Here is a 23,592-nt window from a genome sequence, read left to right as displayed (position 1 = left end):
TTCTGCGCCAATGACTTGATATAAAAAAAATTAATCAATAAAAAAAAAAAAATATTACAGAGTTGGTTTATCAAAATAACTTGCAGGTAAACATTTCACTGGCATTTTGGCTGTATGTACGTCATTTTTTTAATGTAACTGTGTGCCAACTTTATTCATCTCATCTACAGTGGTTTGAAAAAGTGTTTGCCCCCCCTCCTGATTTCCTAGCACTTTGCATATGTGTCACACTTATGTTTCAGATCATCAAACACATTTAAATATTAGACGAAGATAACCGGAGTAAATATAGAATGTGGTTTTTAAGTGATGATTTCATTGATTAAAGGGAGAAAAGTCATCCAAACCTACCTGGTTCTCTTTGAAAAAGTAAATCCTGAATTAACTGATTAACTGAAGAAGCTTCTCGGATGAGAGGTGAAACATCTTCAAGCAACCTAAAGAAGTCCAGACGCTTTTCTTTCCAAGCTCCTTAGACTACGATGGCCTGGATGACTGAGAACCTTCACAGACAAACTGTGATTATCTACATTTTTTGGAAAGTTGAGTTCAGTTTCACTAAACACATTCAGGCCTGATTACAGGCACACCTGTTGAATCAGGAAATCGCATAAATAGAACCTGTCTGACAAAATAAAGTACACTAAAAGATCTCAAAACGCAGCACATCATGTCACTATCTAAAGAAACACCTGATAAACAAAGTAACTGACATCTATCCATCAGGAAAGGGTTACAAATCCATTTCTAAGGCTTTGGGACTCCAGCCATTATACACAAAGGGAGAAAACTTGGAACAGTGGTGAACCTCCCCAGGAGTGTCTGGCCTACCAACATTATTACAAGAGCACATCGACAACTCAACCAAGAGGTCACAAAAGAACCCAGAACATGTCTCTGTTAATATCAGCGTTCATGGTTCAACAGTAAGAAAGAGACTAGGCAGAAATGGCATCCATGGGAGAGTTCAAGGAGAAAACCTCTACAGACCAAAAAAAAAAAAACCCCACAAGGCTCATCTCACATCTGCATGAAAGCATCTGCATGATCCCCGTGACTTCTGAAAATATTCAGTGGACTGATGAAGGTTTGAGTCCCACTACATCTGGTGTAAAATTAACACAGCATTTCAGAAAAGGAACATCATACCAACAAAACATCTCGAAGGATAATGTCCAGCATCTGTTTATGACCTCAAGCTGAAGCACACTTTGGTTCCGCAGCAGGACAATGATCCAAAACACACCAGCATGTCCACCTGTTAATGCACGGGTGGGGAACTCCAGGCCTCAAGGGCCAGTGTCCTGGTTTTAGATCTCACCCTGGGTCAACACACCTGATTCAGATGATTAGTTCATTACCAGGCCTCTGGAGAACTTCAAGACATGTCGAGGAGGTAATTTAGCCATTTAAGTCAGCTGTGTTGGATCAAGAACACATCTAAAACCTCCAGGACACCGGCCCTTGAAGCCTGGAGTTCCCCCACCTCTGTCTCAACAGCTTAAGAAAAACAAAATATACAGTTTTGAGTAGTTTAGTCCTGGCTAGAATCTGATTGAGATGCTGTGGCATGACATTAAAAAGGAAGTTCATGCAGAAACCCACCGATGTGGCTGAATTACAACAATTCTGCAAAAATAAGTGAGCAAAAATTCCTCCACAACACTGTAAAAGACTCCCTGCCAGTTATCACAAACATTTCAGTGCAGCTGTTGCTGCTAAAGGTGGCCCAATCAGTTATATGGTTAAGGGGCAATCACTTTTTCCACACAGGACCATGAAGGTTTGGATTTGTCCCCCTTAATAATAAACTTTTTCATTTACAAACCACATTTTGTGTTTACTTGTGCCATCTTTGTGTAATATTTAAATTTGTTTGATGATCTGAAACATTTAAGTGTGATAAACATACAAAACAAAATTAGGAAATCAGGAAGGGGGCAAACATTTTTCACACTACTGTACGTGTTGCTTGTAAAAACATCTGAGCCAAAAAACACAGTTACGATTTTGTGAGAGCACGAGCTACTGTGGTTCAGTCGGTCCAAACTGCTGTGGCTGGCCTAAGATTTCCACAAAGAACAGAGAACCAAAAATAGACAGCAAATTCAAGAGATGAATAAATCTCTAGGGGTTAAAGAAAAGATCCGCACACTCTGATCTCTCTGATTACTGACTGCACATGCTTCCAGATAAGCTTTATGACAATTCATTGATCATCTTTTTGACTTCAGAGTAAAACTACTTCCAAATAAGCATGAGTTTGGGTAACCACAGTCCTAACCTATAAAGTTAAAGTGAAAAAGGAAATTGAAATGACAGTACAGACAACCCAACAGCAGAGGGAGGACTGGTACCTTTTTTCAAAGTAGTAGTTACAGATTTATCTAAGAAAAACAGTTAGTGAGGCAGTTTTTCATTGCATATTTCAAGGTCTGGCTAATATAACACATGTAGGATAACCAAATGAATCTGAACATTTGTGTTTGTGTGAATGCATAAATGATGACAAATTAAAGGGAAACTTAAATGTTAGTGTTAGTTCTGTTCACCACCATAGCACTGTTTTACTCCTATAGCAAAATCGCAAAGAATCAATGCCAAAGCCGACTTAAGCCGCTCTAGTGGCACACATTGGCACAATACCTTACTAAAGTCCCTGTGCAGACATGGACTCCTCTCTGATAACCTGATAGCGCACAAGAGTCAGTTTCATCACCATTCGGTCGGCCACTTTTCTTTAAGAATCACAACTGCAATTTTCCACAATCTTCATGTACCACTTTCAGAATGGTGCAAGTCAACCCATGCTGCTAAATTAACTGGAAGACTCGCACAAGATTATGATCATGTGTGTATTATGCATCTTAAGTTGCTCAACAATAAACATCACAGTTTAAGAGAATGCTTTAAAAGTATCAACATGAGTGTATCGTTCGCCTTGAGGCTCACGCTTCTAACTTCACAGTCTAACACCAGCCGAGCTAATCTCTAGAAAGATTAAGTTTATTCCATACCTGCTACGTCAGAAAGCAGCAGAAATTAGTTAAAGTTATACCCAAAACTGAAACAAGATATAGCATCTAATTACACCGTGCTCACCTCTTAAAACTAATCTGTCCCACATAGATGCAGCTTAATAATTCTCAAGGCATGGCATATCCCATGTGAAGTAGCTATCAAAGTAATCAAAATACAGCTACTATGGTTAGGAAACTCTTCTCTTATAAAAAACATCACTTGATAAACTGTCAAATTGTCAAAGCGTAATATTGCAGTAGTGCTATGGATCAATACTGTGGGTCTGAATGAATCCACCCAATCTTTCATTCTTTCCTCTTAGCCTCTGCTGCTCTATGTGCTGGAACCACACCTCATCCCTGAGTGTTTTTATGTGTGTTTGTGTTAATTATTAATGTATTGATACATTATTGTGTTTGCATATTCATACTGTGGGGACTCTCCACCCTTTTTGGGGTCAAAAAGCAAGTTCCCATAATGCAAATCATTAACTTTGATAAGACAATTTCTGTTCTGTGCATGTGCGTGTGGTGTTTGTGTATGTGTGCGTGTGCAAGGTTCGAGTAATGCACAGGAAGCCCAGATGAGTTTCACAAAACACATGATGAACTCTTAAAATAGCACTAGCAAACAAATGCAAATCAAGCACTTTGTACTGAACCACATGAACAAAAATATTTACACTCATCACCTCCTGTTTTAATAGTATCCTCTCTAGTATTACTAAGTTGTCACAACCACATGAGCTTTCTTGCTCTAAGAGCACTACAGAAACCCCAGATGTTTTTTCATCTGAGACACGTCACTGCTGTGAAGGCATGGCGAAAACAATCAAAAGCCAGGGGGAAATTCTGATGCTTCAGTGAAAGGTCAGGGCATTTCAGCATGAGAGAAAACAAGTTCTTCTGTCCTCGCAGTCCTTGTATTCACTTCCTGCTGTGGAGGAGGTGAATGCACGTAATCTGGTATTTCGGGTAAAGATCTGGCTGATAGGGAGGTAAAGGAAATGAACTTATGCATAATTAGAAGAAAGAAAAAAAAGAACTCACTACAGAGCACCCTCTATATATCGATACATGTCTTACCCCCTTTGGCATCTGTCTCCAGGACTGGAGGAACAGCATTTCTTAATTCACCAGAGTCAATGGAGACGCTCCGATCCCGCTTGGTTTTGGTTTTCAGCATCCCTCCAGTGCCACTCACTGATTGGCTGCCAACTTTGAGCCCAGGGTTGCTCAGAGACAACTGGCTGGTTTTGACTCCATGGTTGCCAGAACCAATGCCCTTTGAACCCAGGTGGGTAGCAGATCCTGGCTGCTGCTGCTGCGCCTGCTGATTTACGCTGGGTATTTGGGATCGGCTGTCACCGGTGACCTGCTTGCCATGACTGGCCAGTTTATTGTCTGGGTGCATTTGAAAGGCTGGTGATTGAGGTGAAGGTCTGGTAAGGAGAACTGCTGGGCTGTTAGTCAGTGGAGTCACATTGCTTACAGGCGACACTGATGGAGAAAAGAAAAAAAATAAATAAATCAGTGATCAGTATTTTAGAGGCTGGTTCTGGGTTAGGTGTTTAAACCCAACTTAAGCAGTGTTCACTCACCTCATCTCACCTAGACACTCAGCTGACACATCGCCATGCTGGTTTCCAGGATGCTTCACTGACCACACATAGACCTAGGGGACAGTAACAGAGGAATATCATTAGCAGAGGCAGAGGGCGACCTTTACAGCTAACACTGTTAGTTATGTGTCCTCAACCTGTGGGTCAAAGTCAACGTCTTGAGACAGAAGAGAGAGAAAAAGCCAAAGACTGATAACAGAGTAAGGCCAAAAACACACCGAGGTAACTGTCTCTTTAAGGCAAAGAGTGCAAAACTGAGTTTGAGCTGGGGGAGGGACCCGAAACTCAAAAGTAGCTCAGCAGCAGTGTTTAAGGTGCCGCCCTCTTCTAAACACTTTGCAAACCGCAAAAACTCCACCACATACAATGCTGTTTAGCAAAAATCCTGTTTCCCTCACTTAGACACACTCATTCCTGTTTCACACTTGTAGCACAAAACAGATAAACTAACTACTCGATACTAACAGATTTTATTTTTGGACTATTTAGACACGCAACCAAATCTCAAGACATCATCCGAACTATCTACCTTTGCTTTAATGTAATTTAGAGTGACCAAAGATCCCAGGTAATGAGGCCCTAATCCTAGACTTTCAATTATTTTCTTTACAGAAAAGGTTAAGGTATAACAACAGCCTTTTCCCAAGCAAGAATGAAGCTAAATATTAGTAATGGAGGACTTCAAATCAAATCTGCTGCTGCAAGCTGGCACCCTTTTGACACCACCTGCCTATGTCCATAACCTCAAGTTTCTGTTTTTAATATCTGCTACTGCAGTGAGCTGTTTTTGGTGAAAAATATTTTTATGCATTCTAACAACTAGCTCTAAACAAGCAGACTGAGCTCATCCCATAAAAGATACCTGCGCAGAAAACATTAGTTCTTCAATATTTGCAGGTTTCAAGATTAGCTGGTCAAAAAAACAAAAAAAAAAAAAACAAAAAAAAAAAAAACCCTGTTTAAAATAAATATCTAGGCCAGATCTTTGGCTGACATCAGGCAGATCGCGTGTAAACACTTCTGACTGATGACACAATCCTAGTCAATCAGGTCAGCTGTTCCGCTCCAAAAGAACCATCTGTAGCACTCACTCACCTTCACAGGTAATGGTAAACACAATGCTCCCATTAGTCATTAACCAACACTGGCTCAAGTCAGCACAGGAGGGTGCCTTGTTCACTGGCTGAGGATTTCATCATTCATTAACTCAAACAGGGACAGTCAGACGTTGCAACTGTTGACAAAGTATGACTCACTGCTTTGTGCAACACAAAGGGGAGGCAGACTAATCATATGGTGACAGGCTGACCTTCAAGTGGACACTTATGAAAAGAAAGAGCCGGCTAAAATGAATACCCGTCTAGTGGTTATCAAGCCAACTCTGTCATTTATGCTACTGTTGGCATGTTGAGGGGAATCAAGGCAATAAGGGTGCAGCTTAAATTGGAAAAAGTGGAAGAATTGAAGAGTCACTGAAGTAAATCTTGTGTTTCACTTGAACACTGTAAACAGTTCAGCCTCATGCTGCCATTATCCACCACTTCTTGCAACATGTATGGATGTCTACTGTAATGTTCTTTGTGAGTGGCTGCTTGAAAATGAAGCCTATCTCAGAGTGAATGGAGAGAATTGAGTTTACATTACATTTGCATGTTTAATATACATCACATTTGTTTTTGGTTTTTTGCAACAAAGATAGCGATGGTGGAAACGCTCAACTCGAATCTTCAAAATGGGACTTTACAAACCAATGATTTACATCACAGTGGCAGTACACACTCTGTACTGCTATTTGTGTCTCTCGTTTGTTCTCCGTTTTATGCAGGAGATTGGCATGCATCTCGTCTCCAAAACACACAAAAAAGCAAAGCAACATAGGTGAAGTAAAAATCAATGTTATTAATGTGGTCTTTTATTACTGCAAGAGCAATTAAAGCTTCCTACTATGGTGGTAACCCTTGTGGCTGCTGTGTTTTTTTGTTTGTTTGTTTTTTGACCTGCCAGGACCCATCTTTTTTTTTTTTTTTTTTTTTTTACATATACACGAGGTGCATGTTTTAGCAAATCTAAGAAAGCAATTTGGACTGAAGCAAAAAAAGCCTTGCAATTTTATATATTGTTAAGGATTCAGTGTATGCATGTGTGGTTTTACATTCCTGTGCATAGAATTATATAGAATCAGACAGTATAGAATTATACTGACTGTAGTTAACTGCAGTGAGTTTTGGTTGGCCTGATTGTTTTGGAAAATGCTCATCTACTGGGATTTAAACACACACCTGTCTTCAGAGTTCATAAAGAAGGGTCAGAAGAAGAGAAACTATTCAAAGGGCGACAGTTCTCTGAAATTAAATGCCTTGTTGATACCAGAGGTCAGAGGGGAAGGGCCAGATTGCTTCTAGTCAACAGGAAGGCAACAGTAACTCAAATAACCACTCGTTACAACCAAGGTATGCAGAACAGCATCTCTGAACATGCCTCAGATCTGGAAGGACTACACCAGGTGCCACTCCTGTCAGCTATGAATAGGAAATGAGACTGCAATGTGAGCTTGGGCTCACCAAAACTGGTCAATAGAAGACTGGAAAAACATTGTGTAATAAAACAAGTGTTGAATTCTGCTGTAACATTCAAAAGGTGGGATTAGAATTTCTAGATGGCATGAAAGCAAGGATCCTTTCTGCCATGTATAACTTGTTCAGACTGGTAGTGGTGGTGTAATGGTGTGGGGGATATCTTCTTGGAACACCAACTGAGCATTGTGTAAATTCTATAGCCTACCTGAGTATTGTTGCTGACAATGTCCATCCCTTTATGACCACAGTGTACCAATCTTCCTGCTTCCACCAGGATACAAACCATTTGTCAAATCTTAAATAATCTCAAACTTGCTTCTTGACTTCATGAAATGACATGGCAACAAGTTAACTGTATTCAAATGGACTCTATAGTCATCACATGCTAATACAATAGGGCATCTTCAGGATGTGGAGGTACAAGAGATTCACATCATGGATGTGCAGCCAAACAATTAAAATAGACTAAAAGAAACAAAACATTCTCAAGAGAAATATTTCCAGCAACTTGTTTATTCTAGAAAGCAACAGGGGTCCAACCCTGTACTATTGAGGTGTACCTAACAAAGTGACTGATGATATTAACAGTGCACCATGAAGACCTGAACATCACAGCTATTCAATATTGTCAATAATAGCTTTCAGTCTTTGATTCTCTGAGTCTTTTAATGATAAAGAGCTCAACTTTTTTTTTTTTTTTTTTTTTTTTTTAAATCACTTCTCAACTTGCCCTGTGACAGACTGGCAACCTGTCCAGGGTGTACCCCGCCTCTCGCCCTACGACAGCTGGGATAGACTCCAGCACCCCCTGCGACCCTGAAAAGGATAAGAGGAAGCGAATGGATGGATGGATGGATCGCACTTCTCAACTTATCTAGTCTTTTCATGTCCTGATCCAGATTTAGAGTCAATTCCGAATTAGTATTTGTTATGCTAAATAAATAAATAAATAATCAATCGTCATAATAATAATAATAATAATAATAATAATAATAATAATAATGTCTAAAAATGTCCTGACAATGCCAATCATTGCATTCTATTATTTACATTTTACAAAGCATTTCTACATTTTTGGAAATGGGGTTATAATCCAACTCTCCAAAGTTCAAATACTGACTTTATTTGGTGTCATCTGCATTGATTACATGGCGACCTCACCACACAAGCATAATATTTTTAAAAGTCAAGCTTGAGATATGATAAAGTACTTAATTATAGTGACATTTGAAAAGTACAATAAATCAGATCAACCTGACATCTGTGCAATTAATGAAATAAAGAAAGTAAAACTCAAATCCCTATCGGGTCCCTATTCATTTAATTTCTGTCAGGTTTGAAAATTCTATCTAGCCGTCTAGCTTTTCTGTTCATGTTGACAAGATTATAGCTCTCCATCTGGTCACACAGACTGTGGCTTTCCTGATCAAATACGGTCTCCTACAGTTATTTCTGGTGTTTTCAAATATGGTGTTGTCATATGCATCTCAAATTCTAAAATATTGGCCCTTTAATGAAAGGTGTTGATAAATTTTACACCCAAGTTGAAATTGGATAAGACTCAGCCTCCCATAATGGGTAAGAGCAGAGATGATGGAGTTTCATTATACATTCAATTAAGATTCAAGTCTTAAGTGCGCTAAAGAACATGCTGACACACTCTGGAAATGTATATAGACCAATACACTCTAGCCTCTAGCTCGTTATGTAACCGGGGAGTGCTTCTTTATAAATTGCACATTACCAAACTAATAGATCAGTCATACTGACCAATTACATAGCCCCCCAAAAAATAAGAAACTAATGCAGAAGTAACTTCAAAAGCTGCACAAATTGATACACTCTATGTAGCAATTCAGATACATGTGCCTTAGTAAATGACAACACACTACACTGCTAGCACACAGCACAAATGCAAGCACAAGGTGCATAGTGGTGGTGGTTGGAGGTGTGGAGGGGGGAGGGGGGGTTACAGGCCTGAGTATTTCATTGGCTGACTGCAAAAAGTATGCTCAGCCTTTTGAAAAGTCAACTGACACACACACAGTTTTATAGTACGCACTGTTTGTATACAGTAAAACAGGACACATCGTCATGATGTAGTTTGTTTTTGTGATGCAACAGTCAAGCTGTCAAAGAAAGAATTAATACAGAGAACTAAATGTATATTTCTTGGTTCAAAATGGGGATTTTGGGTGGTGACACAAAATTAAGCATAAGCAGGCATCAGCTCAGAGATTCCCTGATTATATTGAGAGAGAGATGCTGCAACACATGTTAAAAATGACTCTGTCGCATGGCGGTATAAATAGTTACAGGGCCCTGCCAACTTCATAGTTAGCACATGCAAAAGCTAATGCGGTGACCGTGCACGGGGTTTCAGCTTGGTAGTTGCTCCTCAACGACTCAAGATTACACACAAGTACATGCACTTTCCTTTCCAATGTTGTGGGGGGAAAAAAAAAATTAAAAAACCCAAAACAAAAAAAAGGCATAATAGTACTCATTTTACACTTTCCATAAAATACAACAGTAATTAAACAGAAAAGAACACTTTGGTACACACAATCAAATAAATTCTTTCAGCATCTAAATATCCAAATCATTCACCCAACTTTGAAATTCTGCTATTCATAAACAATTCTGCTCAGTCATCCAAGAATGTCAACAACTAAGTCTGTCTAGGCAGCTATTTAAATGAAATGCTCACTCAGTGGACTGATGGAGACTGACAGGAAGTGTGTCTATATTTGAACTGCCTCTTTTCAAATATGCCAGTGTTCCAAGACTCTGAAGATCCCAGCTTCAACTAATGCACTCTGTTATACTGCAATACTGCCAACCAGCCTACCTTCATAAAAGCTATAAATTTCAGCTTGTGTTTAACCTGTCCTCGTACTGTAGCTAATAGAGGAAGTCATTTATAGTGTTGATTTGCATCAAAGTAATGTGTTCATAATATTTAGCAAATGCTTGTGTATGCAAATAGATTGAGTAAAATATTATAAACAGCTCTTATGTTTTATCCCCAGCATAGGAAATGTACATGCAAGCAGCCAGGGGGGGTAGTACTTCATAAATGGCATCTCTTGTTTAAAGTTACAGATATCCATGAAGTCATGCGATGCATACTGCAGCCTATGACATTGCATGCCATTGTTTCCGAGCAAGACAGATGAGATGATAACTTTCCTGTAAAGACTGTTGCGAGAACAAAAGTTATTGTCTTGCGCCAAGCAGAGCAGGGTGTGTACGGTTAAAGGATTTATACTCATGTGCACAATATTTACTGAGTTAACTTGAAGTATCTACTTAAGACAAACAAGTTCAATCGGTAACTGTTGATTAAATGGAGATGATTCAATTTTCCAAATACGAAATGTAAAATAACATCCAATGATGTACAGTATCAACCTCAGTCATACACTGTAAATCTCTCGGTGTAGTTTTGTATTATGAGCACATTCACTACCAGTTACTAAGTTAGAGCAGCTGCTCATTCTAGCCCACATTAAAACTTAATCCTCAGGAGCCAGTTCATAAAAGTTTGTCTTGTGCACAAACCAACATTTTTTCCCCATTGCTTACATTCCTCACTTTTATAAACATTAAAAAAAAAAAAGATTTGTTTTCATGCACACATGTGCAGCAGAGAAATAAAAATAACAGCTGGCATTATCGCGTTAATTTCCTCACGCTGTTTGGCTTACTATCTTTCTTATTAATGCAATTTCGATTTAACATGTTCCTTGAGTTGCTGCTGCTTTTAAAGGCAAGTGTCAGCTGGACACGTGCAAAAGCGAGGTCTAATGTGGTAAGGAAAATGTTCCCCATTTGACATTTGCACAACTTGTTTGAGAAGCAAATTCAGTTTGAAAATTGGATCTTGTCCAGCTGCGTCCAATTTGTGCTCCAAACAAGCAAGGGGAATAATTCAATGAGTTTTAAAATCCACAACACATGATGTTTACATGTAAAGCCAATATATGCAAGATAAATGCACATAACGCAGGCCATCACACTCACACATATGCTCTTACATTCTTTCAGAAATTAAGGGAAACAAACATCATTTCTCTCAGTTAAGGCTCGAGGTTTGCTGAGTGTTTTGAATATATTTGCCAAAAGAAATTTGACTGAGTGTAGAAGATGCTTGCCATATTCTATTTTTCAGCATTTTTTTTTTTTAATTTATTCTTTTTTCAGATGCTCTTTGCTATACTTCCACGCTAAATTTCACCATAACACAAGTTTTTCTGAGTATACAGCAATCAGAGGTAATGTATTGTGTATATAACTAAAGCTAGTGTGGGTCACAAGTCTTTCTAGCTGCTAACTACTTTTGATCACTGTACAATCAATTAGATCTGAAATGTCTAAAATGTCTAAAAAAAATAAATTAAAAAAGGAAAAGCTTAAACTTGGCTTTACTATATGAGCTCAGCATAGTTTAACATTTTAGCATCAGTGAAATATTTTACAGTCAAACTGCTGTGTCTTGCTTCATGTTTGGTTGTTAGCTGTCAGCTTAGTACTTTTTGCTCCTAAGACAAGTCATCTCATTGCATCAGAGGTTTAGCTGCGTGTCAAAAGGTTTATGTTATCAGTTCAGTAAAACAGATGGCAACACTAGTTTCTGTTACACCGAGTTGCCCGTTTATTGCAGACAGTATAAATTCTGGTTTTTATTTAGATCCTTGTGTTTGCTGTATCAGCAGTTGATCCGCTGTATTACTACTTTTCACCTGTTGTGTTCACGTGCCCAGAAGATTTAACACACCACTGCAAGCGGCCACAAAAGACAGTGTTGCCACTGTTCTGCAAATTCTACAAACTTCTGCTCCAGCTGATTTTCAGTTTCAGTTTATTCCAGATTAGGCAATAAAAACACAAGGTTGGGCTTGGGAAAAGATAACTGGGTTAAAATACAACCCTTTCAATAACGTTAGCCATTTCTTGGAGAGTCTGGCAGAAAGCCTCAATGCAATCTTCACCCATGTGCAGCCCTGCAAGGTCACGGAGAGAACTAAATACGAATACACAGTGCTGCTCTGTTGATCACCAGCAGTAAACAGAGGCCAAAGTGTTTAACAGTACTAATGAATGAATAATGTGTGTGAGGCAAGAGCACATACAGGGAGTGCAGAATTATTAGGCAAGTTGTATTTTTGAGGAATAATTTTATTATTATTGAACAACAACCATGTTCTCAATGAACCCAAAAAACTCATTAATATCAAAGCTGAATGTTTTTGGAAGTAGTTTTTTAGTTTTAGCTATTTTAGGGCGATATCTGTGTGTGCAGGTGACTATTACTGTGCATAATTATTAGGCAACTTAACAAAAAACAAATATATACCCATTTCAATTATTTATTTTTACCAGTGAAACCAATATAACATCTCCACATTCACAAATATACATTTCTGACATTCAAAAACAAAACAAAACAAATCAGCGACCAATATAGCCACCTTTCTTTGCAAAGACACTCAAAAGCCTGCCATCCATGGATTCTGTCCGTGTTTTGATCTGTTCACCATCAACATTGCGTGCAGCAGCAACCACAGCCTCCCAGACACTGTTCAGAGAGGTGTACTGTTTTCCCTCCTTGTAAATCTCACATTTGATGATGGACCACAGGTTCTCAATGGGGTTCAGATCAGGTGAACAAGGAGGCCATGTCATTAGTTTTTCTTCTTTTATACCCTTTCTTGCCAGCCACGCTGTGGAGTACTTGGACGCGTGTGATGGAGCATTGTCCTGCATGAAAATCATGTTTTTTCTTGAAGGATGCAGACTTCTTCCTGTACCACTGCTTGAAGAAGGTGTCTTCCAGAAACTGGCAGTAGGACTGGGAGTTGAGCTTGACTCCATCCTCAACCCGAAAAGGCCCCACAAGCTCATCTTTGATGATACCAGCCCAAACCAGTACTCCACCTCCACCTTGCTGGCGTCTGAGTCGGACTGGAGCTCTCTGCCCTTTACCAATCCAGCCACGGGCCCATCCATCTGGCCCATCAAGACTCACTCTCATTTCATCAGTCCATAAAACCTTAGAAAAATCAGTCTTGAGATATTTCTTGGCCCAGTCTTGACGTTTCAGCTTGTGTGTCTTGTTCAGTGGTGGTCGTCTTTCAGCCTTTCTTACCTTGGCCATGTCTCTGAGTATTGCACACCTTGTGCTTTTGGGCACTCCAGTGATGTTGCAGCTCTGAAATATGGCCAAACTGGTGGCAAGTGGCATCTTGGCAGCTGCACGCTTGACTTTTCTCAGTTCATGGGCAGTTATCTTGCGCCTTGGTTTTTCCACAAGCTTCTTGCGACCCTGTTGACTATTTTGAATGAAACGCTTGATTGTTCGATGATCACGCTTCAGAAGCTTTGCAATTTTGAGACATCTTGCATCCCTCTGCAAGATATCTCACTATTTTTGACTTTTCTGTGCCTGTCAAGTCCTTCTTTTGACCCGTTTTGCCAAAGGAAAGGAAGTTGCCTAATAATTATGCACACCTGATATAGGGTGTTGATGTCATTAGACCCCTTCTCATTACAGAGATGCACATCACCTAATATGCTTAATTGGTAGTAGGCTTTCGAGCCTATACAGCTTGGAGTAAGACAACATGCATGAAGAGGATGATGTGGACAAAATACTCATTTGCCTAATAATTCTGCACTCCCTGTACAGTTAAACTGACTTTTTAGACATTAGCTGTTTAACAAACTGCATTTGCACTTGGCGCCAGTCAAAATGTAGTCTAAGAGAAGGAAACTATGTTTAATGTGATTTGCCGCTCTGTGCTCCACCTTACAGCAAGGTCACGACTAACACAACCTGTGTGACTTCACATAACATCGCTTCTGTGAAGGACTAATTCAACTTAAAACCTTGCCTTGCATGATATACTGGCAAAGGTCTAGAAAAGGGGAGGTTAGAAAGTATAAATGCAAGTTGTAAGGATCATGTCAGTAACTCTTTTGGAAGTGGAAATGATTACTGTGGCTTCTCCTAATGATAGATTCTCTCTTCAAATAAATTCTCACCAAAATACATAGACTAAATCTAATCATCTGTTCATATTCCTTTACAATAACTGGATTTAAAGTATTTTCTAATATGTTTTTTTTTGTATGTTGGCATGCTCTGCTGGAGATGGTGCTTTTAAGTTAAATATGTGTCACAAATGTGGGTTAATGTGGCTCCAACATGCACAACTCTATACACAAAGGTTGTAAACAAGCCCCAAATTGTCACCCTTATCACCACTAACCGCTTTCCCCAGAGTTAGACACGGTGTCTCTTTCACAGGATTTCTATTGGTGAATATACCGCTGAGCTCTATAACGGGCCGTGAAAAATTTTATTAAAAGCGACATAACCCAGACAGCCTTGAAGGCATTTAATTGAGTATGTGTAAATAAGTATGACACCCAATCATTACAGTGAAGGGGAGGGGGGGGGGGGGGGGGGGGGGGTGCAGGAACAGTTTGACTGGGACATACTGTGATGATGTTTGAAATAGTGAAATTGATATAAAAAGAGGAAAAAAAATATTGCAGATACAGATAATATATAAAGTGTTACTGTGGATAGCAAAGTATAGGATTTCCAAAATGCATAAGATTAAGTTACTAGAATAGCTTTGCATTATTCACACATCAAAAGTACTATTTATTTATCCTGCTCTGCAGGTCCTCAATTCGTCTAAGCTCTCAACCAAGCTGCAATTTTAATTCTCATTAAACGTTTGATTGGCTACCTCTCAAAAATGGAAGGTTTGAACAGCAGATGGGTGGGACTATTGCGTTCAGCATTAGGTGACCTTTTCATGATATTTACTCTCTTTGATATCATACACTTCCAGTAGAAGAAAAACCAATGAAGAAGCAATACATGGAGTATTTGGAGAAGTCTGAAATCCAAGCTTTTGGCTCACAGAATTACTTCTACATATGATGACTTCATTATATTAAACTTTGGTTATAATAAATCGTTTAATATGGGCACTCACCATTGTAACAGTGTGCCAAATGGCCTGTTAACATCCCCTTTGGCAGCAAGAATCCATTCTGGATGACACAAAGAATCCACCAAGCTATCTTTATCCTGTCTTCCTTCTCTCACCCCAACCGGTCGCAGCAGATGGCCCCGCCCCTCCCTGAGCCTGGTTCTGCCGGAGGTTTCTTCCTGTTAAAAGGGAGTTTTTCCTTCCCACTGTCGTTGGGTTGGGTTTTTCTCTGTACCTATGAAGCGCCTTGAGGTGACTTTTGTTGTGATTTGGCGCTATATAAATAAAATTGAATTGAAATCTTCTTACTGCTTTCTCCTGGTTTGTGGAGAGTTTTTTCTTCTTCAGTGTTTGGACAACTACTTAAGGGAGCCTAAGGTGCTGATTCCTGGAATAATTTGAGAAGTCATTATATTTATAACACTGGCCTTCACTAATGGCAACTGTGAAAAAGCCATAGCTTTAACAAAGCATGTAAGAATGGAAATCTTTGTAAACACTGTCACAGAGTGACAGTGAAAGGGGTACCCATTCAAGACTGTGCACAATAATAAAAAATTAAAAGAAAAGCTTCTCTAAAATTTTGCAAAGTATAATTCCTTTTTTACTTGATGCCTTTTGGAGCCATGTTCCACCTATCACAACTGATACTCCGATTAAATGTTGGACAATTAAATGCAAAAAGAAAGAAAAAAAACAAAAAAAAACAAAGGGACGACACAAAGCTGAAAGGCAAATACAACATTGCTTTGTCAGCCTCCAGCAGCCAAATTGATCTGCAAGCCATGCAACTTTAGAAAATTAACAGGGATGATGATAAGTGCTCTCTTAGGCTTAAATATGTTGAATCAGCCATCAAGTTCCTGCCAATTTTCACTAAAGGAAAATCAAGTGTGACCAGTAATGTCAAACTACTTTGAGTGACAGCGATCAGTGCATGTTAAATCTCAGCCTTTAAACTTTCTCTAGTGAATGACATTTCCAATTTTGCAAGCTTCTGCTGCAATACAAACCAAGTTAAAAATGTGTTCATATACATATTACCCTCTTGGATCTCAAACATTAAAAGGTTATTTAATTGGAAATCACTATCCATATCTGATGATGAAAAAAAAAAAAATGGCAGCATATCATCAAAGAAACTACTGATAATGTTCAAAAAAATTTAATTAAAAAAAAAAAAAAAAAAAAAAATGTAGTGGTGATGTCGCTGATTTGTGTGTGTTCTGCACAGAGGCAGGAAAGTCAGATTTCCTATTTTTGAAGGACACCATATTTTTGCCATATGGCAATGCATGCAAAAAAGGAACAAACGGAACTTATTCAGAAGTTTGCCTGGAGGAAACAGGGATAAATGAACACTGCATTTCTGGAATTTCTGTTTAGAGCTCTCCCCAATAATTCATAAACTCCCCATTTATGAATTACTGACCATATTCAATGGTATTGGTATGCGTTTCTTTCTGTTTATAGTCTTTGCTGCAAAAGTCTTTCCATTCCTCCTCCTGCCCTTATCTCCTGTTAAAAAATGAGGATACTGCTTGTCTAACCTTTGATTAAAAGGGGAAAAAAATAGACGTGTTTACATGTGGAAAAAGTTTATCCACAGATTTTAACTCTGTGCTATTCAGTGCTGCATTCTCAACTGTCACTCTGCTTATAGTACTTCTAGCAGTAAACTGCAGTGCATTGTGGGACAGCGCACAGGTGACAGCCACTGTTGTGGCAGATTGCCATGGAAACAAAACATGTCACAGCACAGTATAAATATAGACTAACCATGTGCAGAGCAAAGGTCCTGCAATAGTGCAAAGGCTACACAAAAAAAAAAAAAAAAACAACTGTTCACTTCAACGGAAGTTGTCTGAAGACAAACACTTCCTCTTTTGTTTTCTAACTTACCGTGATGTAACAAGTAACGAATTATATGGGGCAAAAAACATATGGGTTTTAAATAAGATGTTTAGCCACCACATGCTGCAAAAAGAGCTCCGGTGCATATTGACATTGATTCTTAAAGTCTCTGGAAATCTACTGCAGTGATGCAAGACAATTCTCCCAAAAGATATGTCTTCCTCTTGATGATAGCAGTGGTAATACAAAGATCTTCCATAAGCATTCAATTGGACTGAGGTCTGCTGAATGCAAAGGCCAAATGATATGATTCACATAATTTTCAATGCTAAACCCATAAACATGATGCTCTCTGAAGGAGGGTAATGTCATCCAGGAAAAAGCCACTCCCATCAGGATAGGAATGTTTCATCATAGGGTAAAGGTGAATACTCTGAACATGTTGTATTGCTTTGCAGAGCCACTTTCTACAAGGACAGTTATTCTACAGAATAATAGAGCAACCATCCCTATCAATAAAAGGAATGCAAGAGTTCAAGTCTTTCCTTTAACTTGTCTCCCTTATGTGTAAAGATACACATGTGCAAATGTATAAGAATCCATGCATCCAGTTATTATACACACACCAAAGGATTTCTGCAGCACTAAGATTGGAAAACCCCAAAACAAAGCTTTAGAGTTTGAATAGTTTAGCAGTTAATGGATTAGACCATCTAAAGAACATTAACAGGCATCATCTGAGTATTCAATGGAAAACCAAGTTACTGGATGATAGATGCTTTCAAATAACAGCCCACTGTGTACAAGTAACTTGTAAAACTCTAAAACATTTGGTTAATGTTTTGAAGAAAGCTAAATTCATGTAGGGATAAGAGAAGGTAGTCTCTGCTATTTTAAGCTTTTGGTCAGTTTCTAAAATAAAGATCAAGTTTCATTTTCTCAATCTGTGAACTCAGAACTGTTTTGTGTATTGCAGTTGTAGAAAGATTAATTTCATGGATTGGCTGGTGATAATTTTGAGGTAGGTGGAGTATTTGTTAGCAATCCCCTGCTATGCTGCATTGCTGCCTTTTGATATAACAGGCCTAACTGAACAGTGACAACAGGAAGGATGACCCGAGTTCATGTGCCAGAGACAGGGTGGATATTTCACATGCTTGATTCACGTGTAGTCTGAGCTGCTAATGCCTGGAAATGTAAACATTTCACACGTAGATCTGACAAAGAACTTCACAGTTTGGAAATCTTTTCATGGTTTTCAATTCGCAGTTTTTCCTTAGCTCACGGATAAGGAAATTCTGGGCTCATTTTGTACAGAGGGTCAAGGGTTGTATCCTTTCCAGCACATTCTGGGAAGAAAGCCAACTGGAGCAAAGAAAAAGGCTGAACTGCAGCCTCAGTATAGACAGAAGGCAGGCATTACAGCACAGAAGCAGCTGGAAATGGAAGACTGAGGGACAGAAGCCATTCAGTGTCTAGCTGAACACACATTTCCCAGTCTGCACAGAAGAGGATGGCCACTCTGTGCAACCAGACACAATGTTTGTCCATGCAGGTCAAAGACGATCTAAATGAAAATAAGTTTTATGCAACAAATATCATGCAGCATACAATAACATCTAGCTTTTTAGATCTGTTGAATTCCTTTTAAGGGTGTCTGAAGGATTGCACTCTGTGGCAGACAAAGACACAGACTGATGGAGTCAGTCATGTCATTCCTGATATACTTCTTTGACCTCCGCCACCTGGTAAGCAGGTGGTGCATCGTAAGATAAAGTCTCGGTGGATAAGTCAGAGCAGTCGCGTGGAGGTCCACACAACTCTTACACTCACCATCTTGATGATAAGATTTACCCAAAGAAGAGTTCAGTCATTCAGAAGAAAGGCAGGCAGGTAGTAGACTGGTACTCATCTACACTGAAAGGAGACGGTTGAGGTGTTTTGGGAATCTGAGTAGAATGGCCCCTGGTCACCTATTAGATGAGAAGGAGAAGACTCGGGACAAACCCAGGAGACCCTGGATTGATTGCGTCTCTCTGCTGCAACAGTCTTGATGTCCTCCCAGAAAAGCAGAAAGAGAGGTGGCCTAGGAGAGGGAGGCCTGGGCATCTTTGTTTAGACTACTGCCCCCAAAAAGCCAAACTTAGATAAACAACAGAAAATGGATGGTAACAGAACTCAAAGCCAACCGGTGTCCCTCTGGAGACCATTAGAAGATTTATTCCCCAAAAAAGCAGTGAACCAAAAGTATACACTAAACAAAACACGACCTTAACAATTTACCCTTTAACTAAATTAGTACACAGAAGTTCTAGAATGAGAAATTTTAAAAATCGTATCACTACAACCTTTAGCTGGTCAGAGGTAGAAGCAGAAAGGTGACTGTCCAGAGAAGAAAGAAAGAAAACCCAGAGGAAAGTCCACCTGGATTAAACAAGCCGATGTGTAAATACTGGACTCAAGGTGGGAAATTACCTCCAGATCATCTAAGCTTTTGCACATGTTTGGCTTTTGCTGTCTAAATTATAGTAAATGTTAGATCTGGCTAAAGTTCAAGAGTGATTGGAAAAGGAAGCATGTAAGCTCAGCAATGATGAAGCGTGGGAGCACTTCTGCAATTGGTTTTGTATCACAAATATTTAGTTTGATTAAAAAAAAAAAAAAAAAAAAATCTTCCTCTTTAAATCATCCAGAATATCACTGACCTTATAAACTATGTTTCTGCATCAATGCAACAATACAGTTTAAATCATCTAACCTGTAGTTGCTTCAAATTACCCTGTCACGTCTAAGTGGCATCCCAGGAAAGGACTAACACATTCACACTCACTGTTGTTATGCTGTGCAGAGTTCAAATGGCATTGTTTTCACCTGACCGGACAAACTAAAGTTAAAGAGCCTGAATGCACAGCTCTGAGTGTGCCTGGTGTAAGCAAAGGGTATTGATGTCATTTGAGAGCTTTGAGAACCAGCGCACACTGGTCAGTATGATCCACTGACAGGACTGTATGCAAAACATGCAAAAGATAAGCACAGAGAAAAGGCACAGAAACAACAGCTCTGTGACATTAACGTGAACTACACACCTGAGTCGTAGTGCACTTTTACTTAGACTGAGGATTTGCCCAGTTTTTCCCCTACTAGTCTATAGATTCTAGTACTAAAGTGTCTTAGTATATTCAGTGGTGTGGAAATGTTCTCAATGTCACATTATTCTTTCATAGCTCACCTTCGCAGCGCTCCCTGTAACTCACCCCAAAGTTCTCAGATCACCTAACCAGATAAGAAACACTTTGTCAGCAGCTCACCAAATCTGTGTCTGCTTGAACGCATTCATTCAAATCAACTCTGGACTAAAAGGGAGACAGGAAATAGACTTTTCATTCATGCCTAGAATATAATCAATGAATGCATACATGCTTACTTATGCTTTCTTTCCTTTCTACTGTTACAGAAAGACTGCCAAATCATCACTGGCGCTGTCACTTGTTTTATGCGTGTGCTTCTAAGTGTGCCCGAGTACCAAAATGTCCATGTATTTTGTCAAGCGCTGCGCATGTAGTGAAAAACAACACCAATAATATTTTGTCCATTATGCCCTTACATAGTGGATTAATTGCCTTGCACAAGGTTTCCATCATTATCCACTACAGCCTCATTTAGACAGCCCCAAAGGACAAAACACATTTAAAAACAAAAAAAAAAAAACAGGCTTGAGTCAATGAAGGTCTACAGGTAGGCTGTGGACTAATCTTCAGGTAAAGACATATATAGCATTTTTTTTTTTTAAAAAGGAAAAGAAAAGATGCTGAGAGATGTTTCACTTCCAATGGAAAGAAACACAGAGGGTACTGAAGCCCTGAAAGACAATTCGGATCAAGTTGCAAACTCTGTTAGGTGCTATATATAGCTCACCAGGATATTGTAGATACACACACAGCATGAAGCGCCAGTGCACACATGAGCAGAGGCTATGTACCAAAAAGAGAAAAGCTTTAGTATGAAGTAACTGCTTTACTGTCACCCCATATTCAACAGGCTGAACTGGCAGGACCATGGGATGCTATAAGTTTTATACTTGAGATCAAGCACACATGCATACAGAAATATATATGACATATGCGGACATACAGAGAGAAAGAGAGAGAGTGGTGAAGATAAACAGGTGAGGGGCAAAGAGTGTGTCCCTAAACAATTATGCAAACACTTGGCACCCGCGTCAACGCAATTAGCTATAAAACTAGAATTGCCCTTGTGTTTTTACCATGGCACGCCTGTTGTAATTGCATTAATATACAAATCTTGTTATAACACGCTTCTGTAGCCGTTGTGTAACTGAATCACAGCGCAGCAAGCGTGCCTATTAAAGTACAAACATTTTAAAACAATGGTCATTTTCCTAAATTAAAATAACGCTGAATGGGGTAACAGTAAAGTGACAGACAGTAATAGTTGAGCAGCGGGGATATTAGCGGCATGTCGTGCTCTACATGCCCCCGCTGAGCCTGTGTTTAAGTGACAGGTATCGTTACGCAGCCTGTCACCCACTGAAACGGTTTAGCTGTTTAGCACAAAAACCATTCAAATGCAGCTTTGGCTTAGACTCTCAGATTAGCTAGCGGTCAAGCTAATATTGGTAATTTACACATCTGGATTAAAGTGTCCCCATCGGCACACGGGGACCAGTGAAACATAAAGTTGGCCAAGCACCGCATTCTTGTTAGGAGAATTTAAGGACACATGCCCCTGATGTGAACCCCAGCCAGAGCTCCTGAGTGGAGACTTGCTGCGCCAGCCAGGTCCACGGGCTAACTTAGCATGCTAATTCATGTCTTCGCTAGGCTACTTGCTCGTAAGCTGACGTTGCCGTAGCACACATCTGCAAGCGAACCAGTGCTAGCTAATGGGATTTGAACTTTGTTATTGGCTTGCTAGCGACCCGAAGACTTCCTAAAAGGAAGGGAAAGTTATGCGGGTCCACACGTTACGAAGACAGCTCCGAAATATGTGCGAACAGCTAGCATGTCTCGGCAGTGACAGTGTTTTGAAATGCTGTGTACTCTACCCCATTTGGCTGCTGTCTGAGATCAGAAGAGGCCGATGTCAGGACTGACGGCCAATCGACATTCCCCGGAGTGGCCGCCACCGCTTGCTCCGTCCGCCGTAACACTGCGCAAGATGGTCCCGATCCTGCTGTTTGATAGGAAAAGGAGCTGGTGCAGTTTGACGGCGTTTCGGGTGATGATTAATAACACGCCGTGTCTAGGTTGAAGTTTCGGTGGAAATCAGAGGACGCGTCACCTTGCAGCGGTTCATGACTCCCACTATTCAAGATGTAGAAGGGCAGGACGTTGCATTTCTCTTCGAGTCCATATCACTCCCAGTCGCTGACAATAATTAGTGTGGCCACACGGGCATCCGTATGTCACTATGCTGATATGTCATGCTGGACTTCTGTGCTGTCCGAGGGTGGATTGCTTCCCATTCTCTTCAGATTATCTGAATATTTATATTAATTCGAGATGATACTGATGTAAGATCCCTGAAATAAAATTTTGATTTACGGATTTCAAGCGCACCAAGCGATGAAATCCAAGAATCACTCAATCAGTTAAGTGTTTTATTTCCATTTGATAAGACCTATGCCGTCTTGGAAATCACCATTTCCATCTCAGCTCCTACACCACTTTTCTAATGGACACCATCGTGCAGTAGAAAACTGTGATTTCATCCACCCACTGCATAAACAGTTAGAAAGAGATGTTTAGTAACTGAATGTTTGGGAGAACCATTATAAAGTTGCTCAGAGTAAGGATCCAGTTGTTGCACTGTTAAACCCTTCATCTTTTTTCAGTTGAATGCTCCCTCTAGTGGTTTGGGTAGCAGAAGTAGGCTTGGTAAAACTGCCTCAGGTGAACTTCGAGGCATTTCTTCCCGAAAGCGTTGCTAAACTGAGATTGGACTTCGGGTACTTTCATCAAGAAAATAGGGGGTTATATCCAGGAGCAGCAAAGGCATCCACAATTTCCCCGTGATGGTTTCTGCCAAACCTCACCCGAACTAAGTGCCACAATCAAGAGACATTGTTCAGGAGCAGAGCACATCACACAGTTTCCTTGTCCAGATGTACTGCATTCACTGAAACTGCATCATTGACAGTTGCCTCTTTTTTAAGCAACTAGCAATGCAAGAATTTTCTGAGGGTGAGTAAGAAATCCTACCTTCGTCTTAAAAGACAACTAGTTGAATGTTAAGAAAGGGGACACTAAAAAAATCCCAGAGGAAGGACTAACCAAGACTAAGTGGACTAAAACAGATTGGCAGTGGAGTGGAATCAGAATTGAGATGAAGAAAATAATCACAAATTAAAAAAAGAGAAATTGACCTGTTGTGACTCCCGCACCGGCAGACGTGGAGTGAAAGGTGGCACACTGGTGTGCTAGAGGCTCATCGTCTTCTGCTTGACCTTCTCTTTCCAGACAAGACAGAAAGGTCTGGCATTAATCAG

General features: G+C 39.8%; 1 protein-coding gene across 2 annotated transcripts in view; it reads right to left on the bottom strand.

The window, feature by feature from the left end:
* bcl9l (bcl9 like) overlaps positions 1-23,592 on the bottom strand; it is a 30,943-nt gene extending 7,351 nt beyond the window's left edge. Inside the window, exons 1-3 of one of the 2 annotated variants that reach the window (XM_040037544.1) lie at positions 23,470-23,592; positions 4,622-4,695; positions 4,107-4,520 (exon numbers count right to left, since the gene is read on the bottom strand). In XM_040037544.1, coding sequence (XP_039893478.1) covers positions 4,107-4,434 — 328 coding nt within the window. In that variant the 5' untranslated portion in view covers positions 4,435-4,520; positions 4,622-4,695; positions 23,470-23,592. Of the gene's footprint in view, positions 1-4,106; positions 4,521-4,621; positions 4,696-22,149; positions 22,630-23,469 lie in introns of those variants that run through there. The other variant, XM_040037543.1, reaches the window with a different exon arrangement.

This window comes from Simochromis diagramma, unplaced genomic scaffold (assembly GCF_900408965.1).
Source record: "Simochromis diagramma unplaced genomic scaffold, fSimDia1.1 OVJJ01000463.1, whole genome shotgun sequence".
In the NCBI taxonomy this organism is placed as follows: Eukaryota; Metazoa; Chordata; class Actinopteri; order Cichliformes; family Cichlidae; genus Simochromis; species Simochromis diagramma.
The sequence above is the reverse complement of the archived record's forward strand: the minus strand, read 5'-3'. Positions and strand labels throughout refer to the sequence as shown.